Raw genomic sequence first — 27,478 nt, 5'->3', positions numbered from 1 at the left:
CATTTTTGTATTCTGCTATGCTGAATTATTTTTATCGTCCTCTTATTTTGCCAGATGGTGACGGGCAGACTGAACATTTGCTGCCAGCTTGTGCAGATACAGCTTGTCAAAAAAGTGTCATCTACCTATCTAAACCAGGACTGGATGAGGTATGCTGTGCTGCTGTCTTCATAGTTTGAATTTGAATGTGTGGTGTATTAAAGATGAGCCAATAACAAGATTTGAAGTTGCCTCCAAAAGGGGAATAATTAGGAGCCATTTTATACAGCAGTCAAGTTTGCTGCAGCAAACACAGAAGTATAAACGAGGGTTGTACATTTTCAGATACCCAGAGATGAGGTGGTCTTTAGCCACAATCTTAGTCCTTTCAGTATTTATCCTCAAGGAACGTCAGGTGCAAAGATGTGTTTAATACAGCACAAATACCAACAGGGTTCTGTGGCCAAAGTAATCACCCCATACTTTATCCTGTTTCTTAAGAAGCAGTGATGATATTCTCTGGAGAGAGTACCTTCGGAACAAATTTCTAGGTGTAAAGGTACTTCAAGACTGGGTAGGGTAGCTATAGTGTTGTTTTCCTTGAAGCTTGCAAGGATCTTGGAAAGGACCTTGTCAGGAATGCTGATACATGAACTGGGCCTGGGTTGGCCAACCTGGAGAGACTTCAGTTTCCTTAATAGCCTTACTCTCAGAAACTAATATTCTACAAGGCCATCTCATATGGTTCCATTGTTCACCCTCTGTTCCCGGTTGGCCGCATTGGAGCCAAATAACATTACTTTTTCTTTCTGCAGTTGGAAACATGAAGCGGTTCTTTCTAATTACACTTGCTCTAAAAATTTTCATTAAAAACAACTAGGATTTTTGAAAATGTCCTCAAAGCACTAGCATCTAAAGAATTGGGCTAAATGGCTTTATGTTGTTCTGTGTTTTTCAACACATTATTTTCTCCAGCAGGTGTATGTAATAGCTTTTAAGGGGTGGGGATTAGCTCAAGGTCATACTTTAAGCAACACTGGATACTCTGAGTTCTCCAATCCCACATGCTTTTGTGAATCTATGCAAATCTTGCAATCCTCCTCTCTTCTTTGCCCTTAGGATAACCTTCCTTCATCAAAACTGGACTTAAGGAGTTCTGACAGCATTTTTTTCTTATACATTTAGAAGATTCATAAACAGTTCATGTCATCCTATCAACTCAACCTATGAATTCAAGTCTATTCAGTTGCAGTATAATATTGATGGAATATTTCTTGTTCAATGATTCAGATCCTTGAAGCCAATAAATCCTGACTATTTGGGGGGGTTCCCCCCTCTTTATTGTTTCCAGTGGTTTCCAGTGTTGCAGAACTTCTCAGATGGCGTAAATGTATGGGGTTTTGTTTCACATACCAATGATCCAACCTCAGATGAAATTTCATTTCCAATCACTCTTCATATTGGAGATTATAACATGGATGGCTATCCAGATGCGCTTGCTATACTAAAAAACACATCAGGAAGGTATAGTATTGCCAGTAAATGTGTCTTTGGATGCATAACTTTTTTTCCTTGCCAGAGTTGTGCGTGTGGCTATCTTCACTTTAAGATATTACAGTCCTTATAGCAAACTCAGCATTCTCCATATGTGCTGGGACTTCCATAGTTCCAGCGGTTCCAACACCCCAGCACAACACCAATTTGGGAACGCTGCCTTGTGGAATTAAAATCCCTCCTTCTAAATACATTGTTTGAATGGTCTTAGAATAGGTCTGTTTTTCTGTTCTAAGTGGCCTATTTTTCTGCTGGTAAGCAGCATTTTAGAAATGGAAGTCCAGGAAGAGAAGTGCATTACATGTTCACTGTTTTCTGCTCTCCTGCTGAAGCTGTGTAGAAGTACAGATACATTTCCTTCTTATTTTTCCAATATGCAGTATAATTCTTCACCAGTTGCATTTACAGAGATCATTCCTGTGATGGTTTGAAGGACCTCAGGCATGCCATAGCCTCACCTACTCTCCTCCCCTCCCTGACCCTTTGTTGATATATGCTAATTCCCCCCTTCACTGTTGAAACTGGAGATTTTCAAATGTCAGGTATTAAAGATGCAGCTCTAGTGTTAAGATTAGGACAAAAGTCAATAAGCCGTGCCTAATCCCTCATCCATGAACTTTAAGTCCCATTTTGTTTGTTTGCTACAAGGTTTAAGTAGTCCACATTGCATAATTGGGTAATATATTTATTAGGAGCAACCAAAACGGTAGATATAGTTTTGAATTTTCCAGAACTCTTCACTAGGCTAGATGTCACAAAAAGCAGAGCATAGGGAAAAATAGCTTGAAATAAAACGTTCAGTTATGAATATGTCATTGGGAAACTGGCAGACTACTATAACATGAATTAATATTTCAGAATTATTCCTTCAGTTAGTATCCAGACAGAGTATGTCACTTATTTCCGAGATGATGTATATATTTTTTCTGTATTTGTTTTCCTTTAGTAACACCATTCTGTTTTGCTACATCAACTTTTATTTAATTTTGTGGGAAGGAGGACAGAAGAATTAAAAAATAGCTTAGTTATTTGGCATCCAGAATATGGAAAACTATTTCTACTTAATATCCTGAGAGTGCTTTTATTCATAGAGGTTACTGAAATAAAATGAAACTAAGAATATATTTTATAAACTTAGCGCATCTGCAGAAATATTACTCCGAAAAGTGATTTATTGCATGGTAGGTTTCGATCATCTATTCACATGTTATTTGTATTGGTGGATTTTTTTAAAATCCTTACAATTTTTAAAGTAGCATTTAGATTAATGGTTATAATTAAGGTTGTCTTTAATAGCTTACTGTTGATGGATTGCTGAAATAAAAACAGAAGGAAAAAGTGTGTCTATTCATCCCACAAGCATGCTTCAGTATCTCCTCCAAATTCATCCCCGTCACTCCTCTCTACTGATCACTGTGTTACTGCATATTCCACCTACAAAACTTCACTTAATTGGAGGCACTGTGTGTAAAAATGCGAATACTAATAAGAAAAGCCTTTGCATTTATACAGTAATTCCGTAACACTCTTTGAATTTGGCTTTCATTTTCTAAAAAGCTTTAGGTAACCATTAGTTCCACATTTTTAAAGACAGACCCAAATACTTACAGGAGTGACAAGCATGTCTTTTCAATAAAAAAACAGAACGTTAAAGCATTTCTCTTCAGACGTCCTGAACAAGTCACAAAAATGCCAGTGAGCTAAACTTTATATAGCTTTTAAGACTGTAGAAAGCAATTGTTGTCTGGTGAAGAGTGCCGATAATACGGTTTGTAGACGCATGACAAAAAAGCAAGAAGTTGTAGCAGGAACAGGGTCAGGAACGTTATTCCTTTTTCGTTATTTTCCATGGCATATGCTTCTAGTTCAATATGCACGCACTTGCATTTAGAAGCATTACAAATTCTTCTTAATTCAATAAACTGGAATATTAATCAACAGAAATTAAAGATCGAAGGGTCCTTTTCTTCTTTTTCTTTGTTCCCATCCTGGGTTTGTTACCTCTGCCATCTTTGCGGGTTTTTTGTGTTGCATGTGTGCGTGTGTGTGTGTGTGTATATAGTCACCTCCCATCTTGTTAAAAAAACAATTCCGGGGGGTTTACAGAGAAGCTAAAATCAGTTAAAAATACAATATAAAATAGTCCTGAATAAATATTTAATTTTTTTTTAACAAGTTGTAAACCACCCAGAGTCGCTGGGAGTCAGGCAGCTTATAAATTTAATAAATAAATTGCATGGCCAGACAAGTTGAACAGATTGGTGGATGTTCCTCTCTTTGGCCAAAGTTGATGGTACATTTTTCTTCTACTTTACACGCAAAGCTACCAGGATTTTTATTTTCATTTCATATTGAAATTACTGAGATTTACAGGCTTAGAACTATCAGTTAATGCTGCTAGTGCTCAAGCATAATCTCAGTAACTATTTTAAATTGAGACCACAAGAAGACTGCTATTGGATGGAATATGTAAGAGACTGGAAAGAAAGCTCTATGAAGCTCAAATATTTATTTTTCTAGACCTTTCCCAATGAATGCTGCTGTGTTGGGGTTCCAGAAGAACTAAACTGTTGATGATGTCAGTCTGGGAAAAAAAATGCCTATTTCTTATAAAGTGCCGTTTAATGTTGCATGAATAAAAAAAGTCAAACATTATAATCTGGAAATAACTAGTACAATAAAGGAATAGATTTTTATTCTGATCTCTGTGTGTGACAGCCGCCTACATAGTATTCAGAATAATAAGAATGACATTTTCTTATATAAATCTAATTGGGACTACACCATTCCTCATTCTCTAACTGACATAGCTGTGAGTTGATTACAGATTGCTTTAGCGGTTTTCAGTTTTCTTTTAATAAGCAGAGAGAGAGAGAGAGAGAGAGAGAGATAGAATGTTTTTCCAATAAAAGTTTATGAAATCAAACAGAAGAATGAAGCTGCTGGAAGCCTCAAGGCCACCTTAAGCCACTTGGTAATTAGATGGCCTTAGACAAATAAAGAAGTCCATTGATGTATAAGAAAAATCTCCAGTTAAAGCTGGTTTACCAAATCAGCAAAGTTAAAATTGACATCTTTATGACTTTAGCAGTGCCAGAGTTACAGATGTTGTTGAATATTATTAACAGCTAAGAGAATGAATTTTGAGTAAAGGATTTCACAAATTAGATAAGAAATAGGATCAGTGTTGTGTGTCAGAAGGAGCATGTTATTAGCCAGTAAATGTCTAGTAGCTGCAGCAGCTCTAGGAAGATGTCAGGTCCACCGTGGAAAAACTAGGGAACGTCATCCCATTTCTTTATTCACATTCTGTTTAGATATCTGCATATCCCAAAGTTACCAGTTAAGTTTCCATGACTTAAGCTGCGTCCCCCCTTACTCTCATCCTTGAGCCCTGCTCTTCACAACAGATTACTTTGCAGATGTGGGTACTGTAATCTTTGCTATTGTTTACCTTGTATTTGCTGCTTTGGTCCACAAACCTTTAAGCCAGTCCCCAGTATGCCCAACCAAGTGTCCCTGCTCTATTCCAGCCAAAACATAGGTTTCTGAGTCTTTTTCCAGACACCAGAGAACACTTCATTTGGTGGCAGGAAGCATGGAGAGGCAGATAGGGTGGAGAAAGAAACCAACCTCTGGTTAGGTTAAACAGATCCCATTTTTGCATATAATGTTGTGATGTCTTGGCAATGGACAGTTAGTGACATCCAGTGCTGCTAATTGCCCCTTTACTAGGGCTTGCATCCCCTGCCTATCTGCTGAAGAAGAATTGAGTTCATTGCTGAATTGAGGTTGGCCTCTTAACATTAAAGACAAGATAGAAAGTACCTACAAGCTGGTGATGTAGTATAAATCAGGCATGGGCCATGTTTAACCCACGACACATCACTAGTGTTCCTTAGAGATTAATGTTCTCCAAAACGTGTTTCTGAAAATACAGGTCAGCATGTGTCACCCATCACATTTCTGGAGCACAAATGAAATGAACGTGGGCATCCAGAGTGTAAAAATTTGTGCACACGTGCATTTTCTCCCTCAATATAAATCATTGCTTGTGATAAGAATGATGTTAGACATTGATTAGCAGCCTTTGTTTCTTGATCCTTTCCTTCTAGATTTGTGAATATGCATGACACACATTTCTTTGCTTTCTATAACTGTGTAGCATGTCCTCCAGATACATGGGGGTATGTGTTCTGGCACTGCATTTATAATATCAGCCCTTCTTTGTTTAGAAAGCAAGTGCTGAAAGAGTTTGCTGATTACTGTAATCGAGGAAGACGTATGTCCTTCACCCCAAATAAGAAAGCATTCCACTGCATGTAAGAGAGGAACAAAGGACTTCTTTTTCTTAATTCTATATGATTTCAAGATTCACTTAAGGAACATTTATTAATGTGCCTTACTTATAGTGGAAGTTAAAAGCTTTTAAGAAAGCAAGTGATTTTTCAAGAAGGCAAATTGTTCTGACTTTTAAGTAGTAATTGTACACAGCTGCCTAATTGAAGATAATTTCACCAAGATGTCAACCCTTGTTCAAATGTAGGAAGAGAAAAGAAAAATAACAGGGACCATACAGAATAAGAACACATTTCTTGATGGGGTTAAGAAAACTGCTTTAAGAAATAAAGGTACACATTAAACTCTGGGATTCAGTCCCAGCAAATGTAGCTATGGCGCAGCTTAGCCCTAAAAATTTAGTAGCTCCAAGTCATGAGGACTATACATTTTGAAACACTGAAGGGAAAAATAATTTTGCATCTCTGGTAAATGAGAGATCTATATTTCATATATGCTGGTAGAAGCTTTTATTTCCCTCAATTTTGTGGTGGCCTCCATCTGGCAGATTTTCAAACATGAAATTAGCAGAGCTTATTTCACAACTTTGTGGGGGTTCTTACTAAAAGTTACCACTTCCATACTGGAATTTGAATTACCTATGCTATTTCTGCTTGTGTGTGTGTGTGGAAAGAGTAGTTCTTTAAAAACAAAATCAGTTTTTCTCCTGCCAGCGAATGAACTGCCAAAGGTGGTCATAAATATTTATAAATTCTTGTAAAATCTAAGCTGATAATTGGCAGGGGAGGCTCTTAACATGAAACACTTAGCGTGCCATTTTAGAGAGGAAATATATTGACAGTTGTTAACAAGTGCAATAAAAAAAGTCAAGATTATTGTGATAGTTATAAAATGGGTTGTATATAGGTGGCCTAAATAAGATTAATGATTGATTATATAGTTGTCATGTGTTCATTAGAACCCATTAATTGTGTTACAAATGTGGGCAGGAAAGGAAGTCTCTTACTCTTTGAATTTAGAAAGTTTTCAGTTAACAAATATCTTTTAATATATGTATGAACATTTTTATGTGTATTTGTAACATTCTGATGTATAATACGGACACATTAATTCTGATCTATCTACAAAATGAAAAGGGAACTCTTTTGGAAAATGCTACCCAAAAATTCTGATGTGTTCAAAGTTTGTGAATCAAGAGAGAGAAAAATGTTTGGCGGTTTGACAGTAGTCATGTGGAATTTCTTCCAATACAGTGCTTCTTGGCTTAGAAATGGCCAGGAAATGTTGATGTAAAACAAGAAGTAGATGATCTTATCATTCAGATCAGATATCCACGCTTGGGATCAACCATAGGGCCTTGTGATGTTAGACATTGCTATTCCTAGTTTAGCCTCCACTTCAATGTCTTGTCACAGCCTACAATTTGATCTTAAATTTTCAGTAACCACCAAATGGCTTTTTTGCAACCTCTCCTTGTATAGGTGATTTGGGAGATGGCCAAAATACTAATTTAAGTATCTGCTGTTCCACCTACAGAAGATTCTTTTCACACTAGCCATTTACTCCTCCAGAGTAGAGATGGAACAGGCAGATGTAATTTCAGCTTAACCATGGTTAAAAAACGTGGTCTGTCCTGAGAAGCAACTAAGTTGAAACACCACCAAGATAAAAGCGCTACAAAACCTACATTTACACTTTCATCCAAGTAAGACCCTTGAAGGCAAAAATTGTTTTGTCTACAGTCCAAAAGACAGCAAGGAGGAGACAGGCAGATTTCCTAATGGAGAGCGTTCCTTAGGGAATGCTGTGTTGTGCATCCTTATAAGTCCTTTCCAACCTCAGGGAATGGAAAGAAAAATTTGGGAGCATATTTTTAATAAAGAATTGCCCCTCCCCCACAAATTATTCTTTATTTTAATAAACAAGGAAAGTTTGCTGCACTGAATAGACTTTCCATTTCAGATTGCTAATTAGATTATTTATATGAACCATATTAGAAGACTCACCCAAAAATTACAACAGGAGTTGGGAAGGGAGGACAGCTATACCCATTTCATTAATTGGTGAACCATTTAATTCTTTCCCAGTTTTTTTTTAATTCTAGCAACCACTGATCTAATTTTGATGATTGATTACTGTGATTAAGTGATAAAAGCCCCTCTTGCAAACCTTTGGCTCAAGACTGCTCCTGGCCTAGGAAGTCTACTTCTTAATTGCTAAGATATGTAACCGGGTAGAATTAACAGGACCATGCAGCTTTTTATTCATCCAGGGCCATGCCAGAGTACCTAATAGCACCATGACACAGAAATGACTTAATTATATGCTTTTGCCACCTTTCTTTAAAAAGGCTTTAAAGTAGTTTCCTTGTTGTCGTGACACAGTATATGGAAGAGATGGATGGAGTGAGGTTGTTGAAATATTAATTTCTTGATGGAGAACTAAAATAAAAGCTATATGTGAATGTGGGCACCAATGCATGTTCCTAAGGTTGAAATAGATTGTTCCCATCCCTCAGATACTCCAAAAATCATGATTTGCAAATCCAGTTGTCTCTACCCACCCTATAATCTTTCAAGCATTGCTTGCTATTCAGCCTAGTAATCTGGTAAAAGAGAGTGTGAAGTGGATTGGGGAAGGGAGGCCTGGTTACAGTGGAAAAGGTTTCCTATTTGCTTTAGAGATTCAGATTACATGGTGATAGCAGGAATGCATTCAAATAATTTTAATTCTGAGATCATCCTTCAGTTGCATTCCACTATCAAAATGGATAGAAGGTGATGTTTCATTCTGAGCTGGCAGATTTCTGCATTAACTCTGCTTTTTTGCAAGTCTGCCTTTAAATTTTGAACTGTTCTATACTGAAAATATAACTATTTGTTTCTTTTAGTGCTAAATCATTTAGACTTTGATTTAAGGTATTTGATCTTTCATTTGTCACTTAGATAGAAAATTAAGTCACATTCTGTTTACTGTGACAGTGTTTGAGTAGTATTAATAATGGAGACTATATCAACGTTAATGTATATTAATTGATATATAATTAATTAATTGGCCTGTACCTCCACACTGAGTAGGAGTAATGGGATTTCCTTTTGAGGAGACATGTATAGGATTGCACAACTAGTTAGTAATTCCTGGGTCTTCGTGGGTCTGCTCATGAAGAGAGTTTAAATAGTAGAATGGACTTGACAACAGCCAGAAAAGTATAGTTAATGAGAACTGTTTATGGAAACCAAAGTCCTCATAAATACAGGTAGTCCTCATTTAGCGACTGCCTCATTTAGTAACCGCTCGCAGTTACGATGGTGATGAAAAAGTAGCTTTGTGACCAGTCCTTGCATTTATGACATTTGCAGGTCTGTAAAGCAAAGAAAAGCTGAAGTAAGATCATAAGCACATTCGCAGTTTCATTTAGTGACTGCTTCACGTAACAACTGAGTTGCCAGTCCCTGTCAGTCTTCCCAGGTAGGCCAGACAGGAAACATGACCAATGAGCTAATTCTACTTTATTGTAAGGCTACATTAACAGAATCTTGCAAGTCTGAAAGTACAGTTCTCCCGCCATCATCTTTACAGCTCGATAACTTAGGGAGGGTCCCTTCTGAGCCTCTTGATCTGCCCACTATCTGGCTGTGGGCTATGCTCTCTTTTATTTGACCATTCCCTAGGCAGCACCTTACCTAGACAGCACCCAGTCTCTCAAGGTTATTCCCATGTACCATTACATCCTCAGTTGTGGTCGCTAAATGAGGACTCCCAGTAGAACACTAGCAAATTCAGCCACAACAGATGCAGATTCAGGATACACCTGGCCTATCAGCATGTGGTCCTTAGAGCCCCTATCCAAGTAGGGACCAACAGTGATGGGTTGAGGGATTTAAGGGGCACATTGGGTGCCTGTAGCCTTGCAGTGCTTACAGCATCAGTTTCGTCACTGAAGATTGCCAAACTCCACTCCCTGCCAGTGTCTATTTTTGGAGTGCAGCTGCCTCGAGCTGGCTGAACCTTTTAGCATGTTGCACTGCCTTTCTGTTTGCAGGGAATTTTTACAGGGGGAGGGAGGCAGGCATTGAAAAGCAGGGCTCCACCACCCCTGTTCTTTTGCAGATAAAGGTTCAGAATCTGTTACTCCTACTGCACTGCAGTTGATTGTGTGTTGTTAAATTTTGAAACGCCACTGTGGCACTCTAGAGAAACTCCGGGCAGGCAACGGTTTCTCTTTCCAGCATATCCTAGGGTCAGTCTTCTTTTTCCTCCCCTTGTCTTTGAAAAGAAAATTAGCCAGCGAGGTTGCTGCCCTTTCCTCTTTCCACGCTGCCTCCAAAACTAGTAAGAAAAGAAAGGAGGAGGAAAGGAGGTTTTAGCCAAAGATTTCACCCCTTACTAACCCTAAATCAGAATACTTACACAAATACTTCAGCTTCAGCTTGATCAGCTGTAACTGAATTGTTTCAAAATGGACTGAGTGAATTTTATTACATTCTTGTAGTTTGTAGATTTGACATTAACACTTAAATGCATCTCTGACTCTATAGATGTTCGGGGGCTCCTTCTGCCGTTTTTCTGGCAGTTGTGAAATAGGTTTATGTGTTTTATGGGCATGCAGATGACTACTTCCCTATCTCAAAGTAGTTCCCATGCTTTTTTCCTGAAATTGTAAACCGCCTTCAGAAGTCAACTATTGGTTGGGCCTTATCACCATTCATGATCAGCTCTTTCTGCTTGGACTTTAGCATTCAATGCTGGCATTGTAGCAATGTTTCCAGTAGCTTCATCTGACCTGTTAAGAAGCTCCATAATTTTGCTTCATTGATTTGCTTCCTAGGTCTAAATACTAGCCACCTAAAATGAAGGGAGCTAAGGAGTTGGACTATTCTGCAGTTAAACATTACACAAGGAGCCACAAATCTGACTGTTTTGGATGGAACAGATAAATGTTTCTGCACTTCTGGAATTTGTCATTACCTTGCTAGGCGGCTGGGAAAATAAAATGAGATAAACTGTGGGAATGTTATCCTTACATAGAAGGGAGCTAGATAAATATTTACCTGTCTTATCATTGTCTTTCTTACCATATACAGTTGAGCATTTTACTTGTATCTGAAAAGTGTAAACAGTTTACATACCGCTGTCAACTTGGCATAGCCCATAAAATAATAAACCTTATCAGTAATTTTATCTATAAAATTCTGAGTGATGTTTTAGAAAGGCATATACCAAAGGAAGAAAAGAAATTCTAGACTGTTGTTTAGAGCACGTCATCTTTTATTGCACCTAAACAAGGCCAGTAATGGTATATGACAAAAATAATTAAATAGGCTATCGATGGTTTAATAGGTTGATACTGGGCTGAAACAGAATGGGAAAAAAATGGAGATAGAACATAATGGGACTTATGACTCATGCTGGTTGTAAGTATGTAAATATTCATAAAGTATGTTAAAATAAGCTTCTTAAGATGGTAAGACAGAGCTTTGTTAAATTGCAAAACAGACTTTAAGTAGAAACCAGAGTCTTACATGTTTTAGAGTTAATAGATAGTGATGATGCCTATAGTACAATATAGCTGATAGTTCTCATTCTTCTTCTGTTCTCAAAACCCAGATTCCATTCTTACCATATCTACATACACCTACTTTATACTGTATACAACCCTAGCATTGGCAGAACATTCTTCCACTTTATTGATCTATCTGCAGGTTTGGCTGCCTTTGATATTCACTTTCAAGGAAACTAGATATTTTACTTACTGTAACACCATCTGTGCAGAACTTATTCTCCCAGAGTTCTGCATAACAAGTAGTACAGCTTTCTTGGTTTGGTCCTGATAATTGGGAACCTGGGGAGACAGACTCACCACATCCGAAGAACAACAGACTGGGGAAGACTGACCTAGTGAAGGGTACTAGATCAGTGTTTCTCAACCTTGGCAACTTTAAGACATGTGGACTTTCAACTCCCAGAATTAAAGTAGCCAAGGTTGAGAAACTCTGATACTAGATAAACCCATCTAATTGCTCATGTGAAATTGTCCAGCCTTACCAAGGAGAGCCAGTGACTACAGTGGGATGGGGAAAACAAGTGATAGTTTAAAGCTTGGTAACCTTCCGTTTCTTCCATATGGTTCCTCTCAGTTTAGGGCAGGATTCATTCAAGAGTGATTTTTCAAACAAAATCCTTTTCTCTTCCAAACTGGAAATAGCACACAACCTATACATGAATTACCGCTTCTGCCATCACGACTCTGTTTCTTCTAGGTTTTTTTTAAAAAGTTATTAAGTGCTAGGAATTGTTTGGAGTGCTATTTTGTTTTTAAAGAAACTTGCCTAGAGGTTTCCTTGTTTGATAATTACTTAATCCCACACTTTGCAATCCAAGGCTGCTATGTTTAAGTGACTGTGGGATTTTCCATAAAATGTTTATGACGCTGGCTTGCAACCAGTGTCATGAGGGGGAGATAGGAAAAGAGGCTAAGTCCTATACCTCTTTTGTTCCTTCCTTTGCAGCAACCAGCAGGCTTTCCTGTTAGAGAATGAAGAATGCAGGAATGCAAGTTGCAAGGGTGCACGCCGGACATTTAAGGTTCATTGGGCGCTGTCAGATCTAAATCAAATCAAGGATGCCGTGGTGGCGACCTTCTTTGACATTTATGAAGATGTGAGTTGAGCTCTTTCTGCTGTTTTCCCGTCTTCTTAGTTGCCATCCACCTTTTCTTATTTTAACACTTAGTCAAAACTCTGCTTCATACTAGGGGTCATCTAACAAATCTTGGAAACAGGGCATGTAAACCAGATCTCATGAGCAGAGGGATAGATTCAGCAAAAAAAAACTGTTCCTGGGATATGATTCAGAGCCACTGACGGCTTTAACGGGGAAAACAATAGGAAATAGCCTCATCTTTGGCTATCGGCCATGAAAACTAAATTCAGAGATAAGGACATGCAAGAAGGAAGCGGTATTGCTGTTCAGACCCTGCTTGAGATTCCGATGGATAGAATAAGTATCTGCTGCTGTCATATCTCAGCTTCTTGATCCAAGTTTACCTCTCAAATGCCAAGATTACACTTCTTTTTATGATCAAATAAGCAAAGTTTTATTTAAAATGAAGGTCAATAACCTTAACTTAAAACCTGTAGAACTTCATTGTGATGTTTTTGGGTCCTATTCCCCCAATCCTTTTTTCTAGTAGATAGTTAGGTGCCACGGGAGATGTGATCCAACATAGCTGGAAGTTCTAGGATAGGGAAGTGCGTCTTATGTCTTTACAATGAGCGCACCATTCTCAAAATGCTGGATTAAGTACCTTAGTTGACCTGGTGAATATTTAGATGAGAAACCTCTGAGAAAACTCAGGGCTGCACGCTAGACTGTAAAGTTGAAGAAGAAGAAGAAGAAGAAGAAGAAGAAGAAGAAGAAGAAGAAGAAGAAGAAGAAGAAGAAGAAGAAGAAGAAGAAGAAGAAGCAGCAGCAGCAGCAGCAGCAGCAGCAGCAGCAGCAGCAGCGGCAAACCACTTCCAGATTGTTGCCAAGAAAACTTCTACAAAGTGTCCATGTAGTCACCAGGAGTCAAGTTCATCTTGAAAGTCTTTATCTTTAGCATATCAAATTGCAGAAATGAAAGATACTCTCTTTTTATATTTCCTTCCTGGCCAAAAGCAGAATTCATTTGTTATATTCCCTTATCCCACCCCAACCCTAAACTTAGTTGCCTTGGCGATGTGCTCTTCTTTTCATGGGAAGAAAACATCTATAAGGAGTTGCAAAAAGTTTTCTTTTGATACAAACGGTTGTCTTCAGTAGGAATTGGAGAGAAGAGAGTCCTTCTTCATCACAGCTACTCTTATTTCCAAAATTCAATTGAGGGACCAGAAGTTTACCCTACTGGGCAATCCCAACTTCATTGTTGGCATTTAGAGTCTACAATAAAGTTGGCAGTGCCCCACTTTAGGGATGTCTCATCTTAAAGAGAATGTCTGCAGTTAGTCAAGTCATAATAAGATTTTTGTAAAGTATCTTTCTTCTGCTTTCTGAATTATCACATGATCAATATTCTGAGCAATACAGCCAGATACTTTTCTTTTTTATAAACCAGGTCTAATCCCTATCTCTGATTTAAAATCTGATTTTGATTGAAAATTAATATTATAATCTCCAGACTTTACTATTTAAAAATGTAAATATTTTAAAAGGATGTAATATTTTATGACCTGCATACTTTTATTTTCTGACTTTATTGACACTTTTAGTGCTGTTGGAGTGGCTAATTCATTTATTTGCTTGTGCATTTTTCTGTCTCTAGGGAATCTTGGATATAATTGTCCTCAGCAAGAATTCTCCTAAGAAAGAGCTTGCAATCCACGCATTAAAAAATAACTTTGAAGCAGATGCCTACTTTGTTAAAGTCATTGGTGAGTGTCTCAGTATGAAAACATTAAAATGCTATTAAGGGGAAAATTCAATACTGCTTCTAGTTTCCTACCCAGCCTAAGAACAACAGAAAAATTACTATTAAGTAGTAATGAGGTGAGAAGGGAGATTACATTAAAATGTATACTTGAGAGGAACAGGTTAAAGAAAACCTAATTAGATACAATTCTATTTATTTTAGAACTTTCTTGCTATTTACTTTACACATTTAATTCACTAACAGTCTAAGTATAAAAAGTAATACGGTATGAACATTTGGGGAAGCATTTGGAATTTTTCATGATTTTTCTTTCTGTTTTGATTGTCTTATAATATCAGCATCCCAGAGTCATCTGGAATCGGGTGGCCTCTAAATTTAACAAAATAAATAAAATTATGGTTTCCATTTTATCTTCCATTTTATCCAAGAGTAGGAATAACAACAACAATATTACTTTAATGTCTTTGTCTTGGGTGCAAGACAAATCAAGAGAAATTAAAAGGGAACCAGAAAGGCAGAAAGAAAATAGGTTAGTTGGTAGTTCCCAGAATAGCTATGTAACTTGGGTGTCTTCAGATGGTGGACTTCATGCTTCCCTTCTCAGTTCTGTAGTTCTTAGAGCAAAAGCATTGGGTGAAAAAAGTGAGCTAAACTCTCACTTTTGTGGCAAAAGGGCAAAGCAGGAAGTAAAAAAGTAAAAAAGGAAAGCTGTGTTTTCATAACACTCCAGATCTCTTAAATGCGATATATTTGAAATGAATAAAGAAATAAATGAAGATATATTCCTTACTCTTGCTCTTGCCCTTCATACATTCTCTTTGTTCTTCCCAGTCTTCACTGCTAACTGTGTGTGAAACGTTCTTAGTTTAACTACATAAACATGTGAGTGCTTGTATGCACTCTTTTGTTAGTTGTGTGTGTGTGTGTGTGTGTTTCCAAATCACTTGTAAACATTTGCAGCAGGAACTATATTCCATTATATAAAATTGCTTATTAAATTGCATGGAGAGTACAAATGATCAAAATCATCACACACACACACGTACACAAACACCTCCCGAAAAATGGTTTTCCCATTTTCATCAGACAGGGGAACTTATGCAAGATAAAGAAATGCAAAAGACTGTTTTCAGCCGCTTTTAGCTGAGGCCCAGGAGTAGGGCTGTTTTTAGGCAGAGCTATGGAGAATTAACTTCAGGACAATCTACCGCTTGCTGTTCCTGAGTACACAGCTGGGGGGATGTCAGTACACAGCTAGGATGGTAATAAAAGAGGCATGCTTTGTGCCTCACCAGGCATTCTGATGGAAAGTGTTGATCCTCCAGATCTGTTGAATAAAATTAGCTTTGGGTGGAGGAGGGAGGAGGCTATCTAAAGTTTAAACTAAAATAATATTAAGATCTATGGAGTCCTTGGGGTTCTCTGAGCTTGGTTACCAAGCTCAGAGAACCCCAAGGACTCCACAGTTCAACCCTGAGCTACATACATTCTCTTCTATTAAGATCTATCTTAAATTAATTGCAGTCCTCTCCTAGGTTCTACAGAACCCCAATTCCTAGCAGCCCCAACCCATATAGCTAATAGTGAGGGATGCAGGGAGATGTCGTTTAGCAACAGTGGAGGTCCACAGGGTACACAGCTATCTGCCATCAGTGGTTTCTGTGTACCTTCAGTATTAGAAGTGAAGCAGGTGACAATCAGAGAGATGACTTTTTCAGCTATTGTAAACTGCCCTTCTTCAAGAGAACAGCTGAGCAACAATTTTGCTTATTCACCCAGGCAAGTTAGTAAGTGTTTTGAGATCATCTGATTTATCTGCTGTTTAGTTTTATTGTATACTTTACATTCAGTGTTTCATAAACTGCTTCAGAACCATATTGATCAAGGATAAGTGTCTTCTAGTTCCTTCATGGGTATAAAAGTGATTTAAATATCTTATTTACAATACTGAACAAAGCAGAAAGGTACAAGAAGTCCAGTATAATGGTAAATGTGCTTTTTCCACGGCTTCTCTCCAAACAGTGTTCCTAGTGTAAAACGGCAAACCTACCAATTGCTTTTTTTTCAAAGCTGTTTTGTAGAGGGCAAACTCTTTTCAAAGATGCCCAGCTTTGGCAATAAGTTATTAAGGAATCAGCTGCTTAATCACAGCATGTTACAACCTGTCTTGGCACCGAGATGAATTGGTTTCAGAATAGTTGTTTTTTTAAGGTATTAAGGGCAAGGAAGCAAGCAAAGAATGAGCAAGACATTAAAATGTTTTGTTTTGTTTTCCAGGGTCAGTAAGTTACTTGCTCAGGCAACCCCAATTAATACATCTATTAATACTTTTTCACATTTCAAATTTGAATTAGAAAGAAAGAAAGAAATGATGCTCTTCATCTGCAAGCGAGACTTAGTATTGCTCTACTGAGCCTTTAGAAAGCTTTTTTTTTTTTTTAATTTTTAGCAGGCATGTTAATTTTTTTTTTTTCAAACGTCTACCTGTCTTTGGCACCAAGTCACCCAGCTGACTATGAAACACAAGAGCATCTTCATTGTGCGAAATGGCATAATGTTGGAGAGAGAAATAATGTTTTTCCAAGTCATAGTGTGAGACGGGCATCCATAATTACATGTGCCTGAGCCTTTATAGCTTCATTTGCCTTTGCAAATGAGAATGGAAGCAGCGACTGTGTTTAGATTGGAGGGTGTTTGCCTAAGAAACCTGTTCACAGTGCGAACCACTGTTGGTCTACTCTCTTGTTTATCCACAGTTCTCAGTGGCCTTTGTTCAAATGACTGTACTCACAAGATAACAGTAAGTATGCTGCTAAAATCTGTGTCTGGGGAGTTCTGGCATCTCAAATCCATACCATCATTCTGTTTGTCAAAAGATACCCATGCCCTTGTTGCTGACAAGTTAATCTTTGCAATGGCAGCCAAAGCTACACATTCTCAGTTGGGAGAAATTTAACCTTTAATTCACTTATAAGTCATGGCTGTGGGCTGGAAAATATCAGTTCTTCAAACAGTTTGAGATCTTCGCTCTTATTCACTGTTTTTCGTTTTGTTCTCTTTCACTCACTGTATTGTAATGTATTTCTTAAACTCCACCCAGATTTTTAAAGTAATGCATGATTAACATGTAGTATGGAGCATTGTCCAGTTTGGACAATGGATGTGGATGGAAGGTCCCTAGTATGTATGGAAGCTCCTTAGTAATCCAACATAAAAATATTTGTTGGATTAAAGTACATTGGCTATTCAGTTTGCCATATATATATATATATTTAATATATATATTAAAAAAAATTGCCTTTCATCGGCCACTGGATATAGTATCATGTATCTTCCAAATAAATCTTTTTAAAAAGTGAAGTAATTTTGAAAGGCCATATAAGTAAAACTCAATTTCTGAGAGCTGCTTTTAGGCAATTTTGATTCTTAAAGCATGCTGTTGTTGAAATGGTTGCTTCTCACTTGGACCTTTATTTGTCACTTCAAACAATTTAAACCATTGTTACTTTAAACCATTTTCCTTATTCTTTATTCTCCCTTCCCAAAGGTATCTTGCCACTATCTTGACAGTTGGGGAGAAATGCAAAGGATATTCTCTTTTCCATATGTTTTGTCCTTCTGATTTGTATTTATGATTGCATTAAATTCCCTAGGAAGCATGTTTATGGTTCATAGTGATTTTGACTTCAAAAAAAATTCTGTATATACTGAGGCAGTGCTGTGGCTAAGTATTATGAATGTTCTAGAATTTTCTTGCTGGCTCTTCCTCTTTTGGGCTGAACACTTTACCCTTCAGCCCAAAAAACAGCCTTAGGGCTGTATCAGCATTCAGTGAGATGCCTTGGTCACATATAAGCTTTAAAAGCACAGCTGGAGAAGTTGGGTTTGGTCTTTTAGGCAGAAGCACGCACTGCATCTTTCTTATCTTTTACATTAAACATCAAAAAGAACCCTGGCATCTTAAATTACCATGTCCTTGTCCAAGGGCTCAAAAAAATGTTCTGTATTTCACAAGGAAAGTGTTTGAAAAATGGAAAGAACAGATAGGAAGCAAATCATATCAGAAAGACCTAGAGAGATGTTAATGGATGCAGCAAGACAGTATCTATTAGTTAGAAGGTATTTCACTGATGAGGGCAATGTGTGCTGTTGAGCAATAGGCATATAAATCCTGGCCTTAAAATAAGATTGGTGATACACAGGAAAAAGGGAGAAGTCACAGCAAACAAATGGAGGAAAAAAGCAAACAAATGGAGTAGAACAAGAGAAGCAGATACACTCAGCGGGTCTGTAAGACAGTCCTCAGCTGAACACGATCAGAGGCAGCTTAGGCAACAAATGAGGCAGAGCTGAAGAAGGCAGAAGTCCCCCAGTATGCCTCAGACTTAATATTTGCTTGTTTGTGGGTTAGATGTATATCCTGCCTTTTCTCCAGGAGCTCAAGGGTCAAACATGGAGCAGGGGGAAGTTCTTCTTTCTTTTTATTACCAAACATCAACCCTTTGGCTAAGAGGGAATGAATGGCCCAAAGTCACTTAGTGAGCTTCCATGGCTGAGCATGATTTGAATTTACCACATTGGATCTATGGACAAAAGATCCCATAATATGAGAGTCTGTTGGATTATACTAGCAATATGTAAAAATTAGCAAGTTGGGAATGGAATATTCTGGAGCAAAACCTTGTTTATACCTGCATATGCTCATTATTTTGTGTATAGGTAATCCTTACGTAACAACCATTTGTTTAGTGACCATTCGAAGTTACAGCAGTGCTGAACAAAGGGACTTACAACCAATCCTCGCACTTACAACCATCACAGCACCTCCATGGTCATATGATCGTGATCTGGGTGCTTGGCAACCAGCTTGCACTTACGACGGTTGCAGCTTCCCAGGGTCATATGATTGCCATTTGCGACCTTCCCAGCCAGCTTCCAGCAAGCAAAATCAATGGGGAACCACGTGATTTGCTTAACGACTGCATGATTTGCTTACCGGCTGTGGTGATTCACTTCATGACCACAGCAAAAAAGGTCATAAAATTGGGCGAGACTCGCTTAACAACTGCCCCTCCTAACGAATTTCCTGGTCCCATTAAGTGAGGACTACCTGTATTCCTAAATTATACAAAATAACCATTTAGTCAGATATATTTATACATTTTATTTACAACCGTTTGACTTTTGACTTTTCCACTGGATAACATAAAACCGAAACCATATCACATTACAAAACTTAACCATATAAAGCAAGGCCACACCAACAGCAACAGGAATGCATTCAATATAGAAGCCTGGGGAAAACCCAGGAGCAGGTTATGAGCGGTATACTTCCCTGGCAACTCTTTTCAGAGGCATATTAAGCAGCCATGGTGACTAATAGCCATTTATAGCGTTGACCTCCAGAAATCTCTCTTTCAAACTGTCCAACGGGGTGACCTCAAGGCAAACTTCTGTACATTGACTATGTCTATATGAAGAAGTGTTCTCTTTGTTATCCTAAATCTCCTTCTACTCTTTGGTCATCACTCTTTTTCCCAGTCATAAAAGAATGAAACACCCAGTAATTAAAAAGAAAACCTTTAAAATTGCCATACAGTCATTGTGACTTCAGCTCGCCTGAACCCTTTTTCTGGCATCTCCTGCTGTTATCAAACTGTCAGCTTGCAGTCAATCATATTTTAGACTTGCATTAGCTGATGAGAGTGAATATTTCTGCTGGAAGCATTTACAGTTTTCTGCATCACTGCCTAAAAAAAGAATTTCTGAAGATTCTTTTTCCCACACCAGATTGGAGCTGTGACTTGAAATGCTACTCTGTGTTCACATCAACCTTGAAGCTTCATAGCTAGATTAGAGCTATGCTATACTGTATAGAGAAAACTGCTATTTTTTGTATGTTATACAGGCAGTCCTATCCAGAGACAAGCTGGAAAATGTGTAATTCATTTAGATGGGTGGAAATAGCTACCTATTCTGATTATTCTTCTAATCATGAAAAGTTCCAAACACTGTGAACAACAGAAGGAATCCAATTGAGGAGGAAGACGATGGTGATGATGATGATGATGATGATGATGACAACAACGATGATTTCTTGTGCCAATTTTTCAGTCTCAGGAAGGAAAATAATGCAATGTCTCTTCCCTTTCAGCCCTTTGGTGTGAATCAACCAGGACCTTATATTAAGTATACAACTGTAGATGCAAATGGATACCTGAAAAATGGTTCAGGTAAGACTATTTTCTGTTGACTATAGCACTGGTTTTCCAAAGTACCTATCCTCCTTATTGAGGGTATATACAACACAGATACAGATTTGCCTGTTTTAAAGGTGCCTCCTCACCAGGGTTTGACTTCAGAATTGCAAGAAATCCTCCATGTTGTTAAGAGCCAAAGGCTATGATAAGTCCTGAATATTCATAGCCAGGTAATAATAATATTCTCCAAGAGTTGTGGAAAATGAAATGCATTTATTTTAAAGAGGGAAAATGGATAAAGGCTTTTCTAAAAAAAGAAAGACAAAAGATAATTGTTGCGGCTTCCTCTTCAGGGCAGGGAGTGCAAAGTTAATGCAGCTTTAAATAAATGTATTGTGACCTTTCTTTGGGCTTAATTGCACTCATTGGATCTATTTATGCAGTCATGTGTTTTTTCCCTGTTTATTTTTTTTTTATTCCACTGCTTATGAATAATAATAGAGTCAGCACTATCTCAGGCTTGCATATCTTAATATTTTGGGGGAACTTGTGCCATAATCATATACAGTATTGTGGAACAGCTGGCTGCAGGTACCCATATAATTAAGCAGATTATAATAAGCATCTCATATACAGGGAGGCCATCCTTAACTACCCCAAACTGGTAACAGACTGGATCTCAGCAGGAGAACTGTCAGTCTGGGTGGTTTTATAATCATCTGGGCTTTTAATAAATTAAAACATTTTTAGCACACAGATGGCAAGAAAAACCTGTCCCCTGATAGAAGGACAGAGAGAAATATAAATCCTAACGAAGGCTGAGTCTCTAGAGCAGTGTTTCTCAACCTTGGGAACTTTAAGATGTGTGGATTTCAACTCCCAGAATTCCCCAAGAAGCATACTGGCTGGGGAATTCTGAGTGTTGAAGTCCACACATCTTAAAGTTCCCAAGGTTGAGAAACACTGCTCTAGAGCATTCAGTTCCCTGGAAAACGAGCTCACTTAAATTTCCAGTGATTTGACATTCATAGGTTAACCCAGGCCTATGGCCAGTGTGATCGAGAAGGGAAATGTTTGGGTGATCCAGTCTTTTATTTTTATTCAATCTAGACATTTGCTGTTTTGGTGCAGGTCCTTCAAAAAGCCTGTGCAACCCTTGAAATGTCTTCCCAAGAGGTTTCCCTAACTGGCTGATCTTTGATTGTAATAAATTGAAACCCTGGAAAAACAAACCCTGGAAAGGTTTCCCTAACATTGCTCCAGTGCTGCATCTAATTCAACGCTAAGAAATCAGAAGTATGAGTCATTATTGCTCCTAAAATACTCAGAATTATTGAATAGCCAAATGTGCATTCATCTGGGATAGAATGACTCTGTATATGTGAGAAAGAAGGCTTCTGATTAGGCTCCAGAGATTCAGGTCTTATGACAGAAATATGAGCATTTCACTACAGGCTGAATTGCAAAAAGAAAAAATAAGGGAAAAAACCAAGGTTTATTCAAGACTCCTGGTCTGAATATTAGGGAGGTGACATGATAAATCATAGAACATTTTTCTAAAGTAAAATCTGAAAAACTGTTTCCTTTTAAAGCAGCTTAAAAATCCATAAATTTTCTAAATAAGTCCATGTTTCCCAAAGTCTTAGCCAAAATAAGATTCTGTATTTCAAAAGAGAATTATTCATCTTAATCATGAATTCAAAGAGTTGCGCTTATCCCAACATGAGATCTCCTCTCCAGCCAACAGGTCCATCCAGTATAGGGCTGTCAAGACCCACGACCCATCAAAGTTCCATCTAGGGCAACAAATGCCACTTTGTAGGATTCTGATCCTCCTTTAGTGACTACGGAGAATAACTAGTTACCTTTCTTGGGCAGTCTGATTTGTTCACCCAAAGGATATTCCCTAATCTCTCAGCGGTCTTGAGGACACATTGCTGTGTTTGATTTGTAACGGTTGCAGCACCTTCCAGTATGAAAGACCATTCTGATTTGTGAAACAGGCCTTTGAAGAAGTTGAGGGTATCAACAATACAAATTGCAAATATGGATGGGAGGGACGGAGGAGCAACAAGTTGGGACTTCCACTGAATTCAACCCCAAATTAAAGCCTTGTGATGAATAAATATTGATGGATTTGTGAAATTGGTTTTTAAATATTAATGTTTGCAAGCAATATTATAGTTGCTTCTTGGGTGATACAATAATAATATTTTTTATTATGGTCACTGACCAGAATTGCAAACAAAAACACATTAAAAATAAAGTAAAAACAAAACAAGAGAAAATATTACAATTGGTGGTGGGTTTGTCAGTGGATAATAAAAGTCTGCCTAATTTTACAATCAGTATAACAAAATTTAGCTATGTTCAAGGAGACTGAATCATACTGATCTGGTAACAACAACTGTACATAAAAAAGATCAGAATTTCCTGGGTGTTTTACCAGGTAAGGAGTTACAAGGTGGGTCCTTGAGTCCTTATAGAGGGTACAGTACTATATAGCAGGACATGAGCTGTAGTTTCAACAGCCCCTTGTCCACAGTCTCAGCCCATAGGGGACTTTTTTGTATCGGCCCTCCAAAACTGCTGTGAGGAGAGTGTTGAAGCGTACTAAAGTTAGTGCTCTTCAGAATTTGGAAACAGTTATGTGGTATAAGCATCTTACTGGTTTGTAAAAAGGGGCTTGACTGCTGAAAAAAATGTTCTTAGGTAGAGCAGATGGATCCCGTTGGGCTTCCAGGTCTTCGATACATTGTTTAAATGTGCTGAGTGCATGCTTATAACCCATCATTAGGAACGCCTCCCCGGAAAAGCCAAGATGTTAAAGTTTTTGTGAGATTGTCCTGAACCACACTGATTTGTAATTGTCCTCAAGGACAGAACTCAAACATGTGGGGAAGAACAGTAGCTTCAACCAGTGTGCTGTGATACAGGTCCATGCACCTGTTTTGATTTTAGATAGCCCTGCCTCCTTCCTTAATGCTACATTTGAACACAAGGGGCTACCTGGAATATAGCTCTTAAGAATTTAGATTAGACCCTTTCAAGAAGAGTAAAGGAAGTGTAAGGTCCTAGCTGGGCACCAAAAAGTACTTGTGCATGAATCTTAGCTGAATATAGCTTCAGTGCTGCTGGGATATGCTGTGCTCCTCTAGTGAATTAAAAAGACTAAATTGCGGCCACTGTTTTTTGAGTATTTTGTAAGACATAATTTTGGGGTGCACTGCATTTGGTGGAGCTGTGGAGAACTATGCCCAAATATTTAAAATATTTCACTTATTCAATACTCTGGGCATTTATCCTGCAGGCATGCAGTTAGGGCTCTATGCAAAGATCAGGATCTTAGTTTTACTATAGTTGATTTCAAGTGCTTCCTCAGAGCAGTAATTGGCCAGAGTATTCAGAGTTCGTTTAAGTCCAATTAACGTTTGTGATAGAAGTATGATGTCATCTGCATACAACAAAGTTGCAATATGTGTGTTTGCTAGTTTTGGGGGGTGCTGTTCTGATTGATGTATTTTGGCCATGAGTGGATTTTTGTATGGATTAAACAGCAGGGGAGATAAATTACATCCCTGCTTCACTCCTCCGTAAGTTGGAATCTCATTAGTGTGGCGGCCTTGCACACTGCATCGAACTTTGGTTCTAGAATTCGTATAAAAATTATGCATAAGCAACAGTGACCGTCTATCAGTGGTTGTATTCATAAGCTTAGTCCATAGCTTTGCCCTGGGAAGTAGATTGAATGCAGACCTAAAATCAATAAATGTAGTATATAATATTGAGTCTGTTTTAGATGTGTATTTTTTGGCCAGGTGTTGAAGCATAAGGGCATGTCCATAGATAGAACGTCCAGTCCTGAAGCCCACTTGCTCGTCTGCCAATATAATGCTCTAGGTTGATCCAATCAACTAATTTGTTGTATAAGTGTCTGGCACAGAGCTTACTTACTATACTTAAAAATGGGCCTATAATTAGCTGGCAGGTCTCGGGTGCCCTTTTTATAAATGGGGGCTATGAGGGCTAGGCCCCAGTCCTCTGGGATTTGTGCAGGGCAGTCAATATAAGTAAAGAGGGAAGCAAGAACTGATGTCCACCATTCCAAATTATTGCATAATATTTCAGGAGTAGTGTAATAAGTCATTGCCTGGAGCTTTATCAAGCTTTGGCTGATTTATAAGTGTCTTTATTTCAGCACTTGAAACTGGGACCCAGTTAGGGAGCAGGTTAGCATTAAGATTTAAGTTGAATTTAGGAGACTCTTCTTGTGAATATAATGCTCTAACGTGGTCCTCCCACACAGATGCAGGTAAGAGGTGGGGAAAGGGCCTGTCAGCTATCAGGCACCAGAATGAAATGAGATTTCTGGCTGGAAATGCTGTTGTCAATTGCTGCCAGGAAACCCTAGTGAATTCTCTTTTCTTGTTTTGTAATAGTAGTTAGTATTGTTTCTTCAGGAGCATAAAGTCCTGGAAGGAAGGCTCAGCTGGGTTCTCTTTATGTAATTTGAATTTCCTAATCAAGTTTATTCTTGGCCTCAAAACATTCCAAGTCAAACCAGAGCTGAGAGGGATAAGCTTTGCCCTCATGCTTTTCTTGATATCTGGGTAGAGAGCACTGGCTGGAGTAATTGAATCAGTTGAGTGAATGTCTGCAGAAGGGAATTCCCAAACCTCTCTTTAACTGTAGTAGAATGGAATTGCAATGCTGTTTCAGACAGAATTAGCTGAGAAGTTTGTTCATTGAGTTGCTGAGTCCATCTGGCACGGCCCAGCCCTGGCTCTAGGTCCATTTCTAAAATTGGAGTAGGTTCTGTTTCCAGAAAGCAGTTGTCAAATGCTTTTATAACTATGATACCTGGAAGATGGTCACTATCAGATCGATTGTCTAGATAAAATATTTTTGTACAAGAGTAAATTCCATGAGATTAAAGTGTAATCAATCAGGGAAGGTCTTGAGCCAACCCAGTAGGAGAATTTGCCAGGGAAATCACTACTGATAGATCCATTCAATAGATATAAATTTAGTTTATTAATTGTTTGTAATAAAAACAGCCCCTTGTAATCCCCTTTGGAATCTTTAGATTGCCAGGTTGATAGAGGGGGGAATTGTAACTAGTTCTGAAGGGTATGGGTGGAACTGAGTAAAAAGTGCTTTATCATTTTCCCCCACCCTTGCATTTAGGTCACCAGAAACTATTACATAATCAGAGGAGTTATTAAACATAAGAGTGCTTAATGTATTCTTCAGATTTGGTCCATAAGCTGTTAAATTGGGACCTATTTTGAGAAGGTGAAAGAAAGACACTGACCAATGGTAATAGAGCATTATTCAATTTTAGCAGCACAGACATTGCATAGCGCTCCATTGAATCTAACTGTATAATATTTGAACGTAGCTTAGTTGAAATTTGTAAACTTAAGCCACCACACAATCTACCTCATCCTGCTCCAAGGAGAAGGACTTATACCCACTTACAAACAAGCTGTTACCTAGCCAGGTATCTTGAAGTAGTCAAATTCAGCAGCGTAATTCATGAAAGCAGAGTCTTTGGATTTAGCATTCCAGCCTGCAGTATTCCATGAAAGAATTGTTGGGGTTTTAGAGGTATCCAAATGTCAATCTGAGTTCCCAGTAGTGGCCATTGTAAGAGGCAGTTCCTCAAGAAGGGTGGGAACATAAGTTGGTACATACTGTTTGGTTTTAAGATCAACTATCAAAGAAGTGGATTTATTTTGGGAGTCAGAGAAAACAATATCGATATCAGAAGAGGCAATTCCAGGGATGGCATGAGACCCAAAGACAGACATCTGTCTTGGGGTGATAAAATTCAATACTGTTTTTCCACCTTGCAGTCAAATATATGATGAAAACAGCAGTCATTAGATTAGCGCCTAACAGCTTGTAAATATGCAATGGTAAAATTTAAGGTAATAGGCACCCCCTCTAGCTTATAAGGGAAGGAAATTTTGTTTCAGAATGAGAACACAATGATGAAATTAGTTAACCATTGTCTCCCAAGCAGTACTGTACAATAATAAACACAATTGTTGGTCTCTGTATTTAGTGCTTTTGAATACTCTGAATTCTTCCCGTATCTTACTTCAGTTGTCCTTAACCGCTGCCCTAAAAAGTGACAACTAATTGTCTGATCTACTACACTGCACTAGTTCTATTACATTAGCTGGTGATTTTATGCACATATTCATTACTAATTAAAACAAGGCCATCTGTGTGTTTTTGTATAAGTTTAAGCTTTAGTGTTATCTGATAGATTTTTTTTATGTTTAAAGCTGAAGTACGCCATGGATTTCTTGCAGTTCTCTTAATAGCACTCTGATATTATTTTTATTGGTGCATTAGTCATTACTATTATGCTCAAACATTTCCAGCTGCAATGTTTTTATGGTCCTAAGTCAGAAGTGTTCAGTGTTTCCTGAGCTGAAGACTAGTCTTGGTCTTTGAATGGTGTCTTGGAGCTGTGCTTCAAAAATGTAGGACCAAAAAAAATGCATGTTATTTGATTGTATTTAAATTTACATTTAATTAAAATTAATACAGTTGGTATGATTACTGTTCAGTCATGTGTATAATAACTTTGCCCTTTTGTCACATTAAAAATTACCATTTGGTAACAGTGTTTGGATGTCTGCAGATACCACGCATTGGAGTTCAAGGAAATGTGCATGGCTATACAGCCTCAGACCGTATACCCTTATCTTAAAAGAAAAATTAGGCAAATTAGTCCATTTAAGTTAGTTTTGCCAGCCCTGGAAAGATTTCTCAGTATCAGTTGAAATAGCTGAAGGAGATCATCTCTCTGCCAAACTGATAAGGCCAATATTTAATTCACAAGAACAAGTTGGTATCTCATATGGGAGAAATTCCAGAGATACAGCCAACTCTGTTTAACCAGCTGTAACCTTGTAACTCTGAAATTATGTTCTTGCATCCTCATTTCCCCTGCCCTGTGACACACCATCACCATAATCAAAGTGTTTTCATTAATAAAGTACTGTAAAGTAGAACTGGC

At 38.0% G+C, this 27,478-nt stretch overlaps 1 protein-coding gene across 1 annotated transcript in view; it reads left to right on the top strand.

Moving 5' to 3' along the window:
- Positions 1-27,478, top strand: part of ITFG1 (integrin alpha FG-GAP repeat containing 1) — an 83,014-nt gene that overhangs the window by 34,557 nt on the left and 20,979 nt on the right. Inside the window, exons 9-14 of the mRNA XM_007433392.4 lie at positions 55-149; positions 1,331-1,503; positions 12,342-12,492; positions 14,135-14,243; positions 16,999-17,042; positions 20,397-20,475. Of these exons, the coding sequence (XP_007433454.2) occupies positions 55-149; positions 1,331-1,503; positions 12,342-12,492; positions 14,135-14,243; positions 16,999-17,042; positions 20,397-20,475 (651 nt within the window). The remainder of the gene's footprint in view (positions 1-54; positions 150-1,330; positions 1,504-12,341; positions 12,493-14,134; positions 14,244-16,998; positions 17,043-20,396; positions 20,476-27,478) is intronic.

The sequence above is a fragment of the Python bivittatus genome, unplaced genomic scaffold, assembly GCF_059951505.1.
Source record: "Python bivittatus isolate LINGU-HERP-01145 unplaced genomic scaffold, Pbiv_v1 ctg000190_np1212, whole genome shotgun sequence".
In the NCBI taxonomy this organism is placed as follows: Eukaryota; Metazoa; Chordata; class Lepidosauria; order Squamata; family Pythonidae; genus Python; species Python bivittatus.
This window is presented reverse-complemented; position numbering and strand designations above follow the sequence as displayed.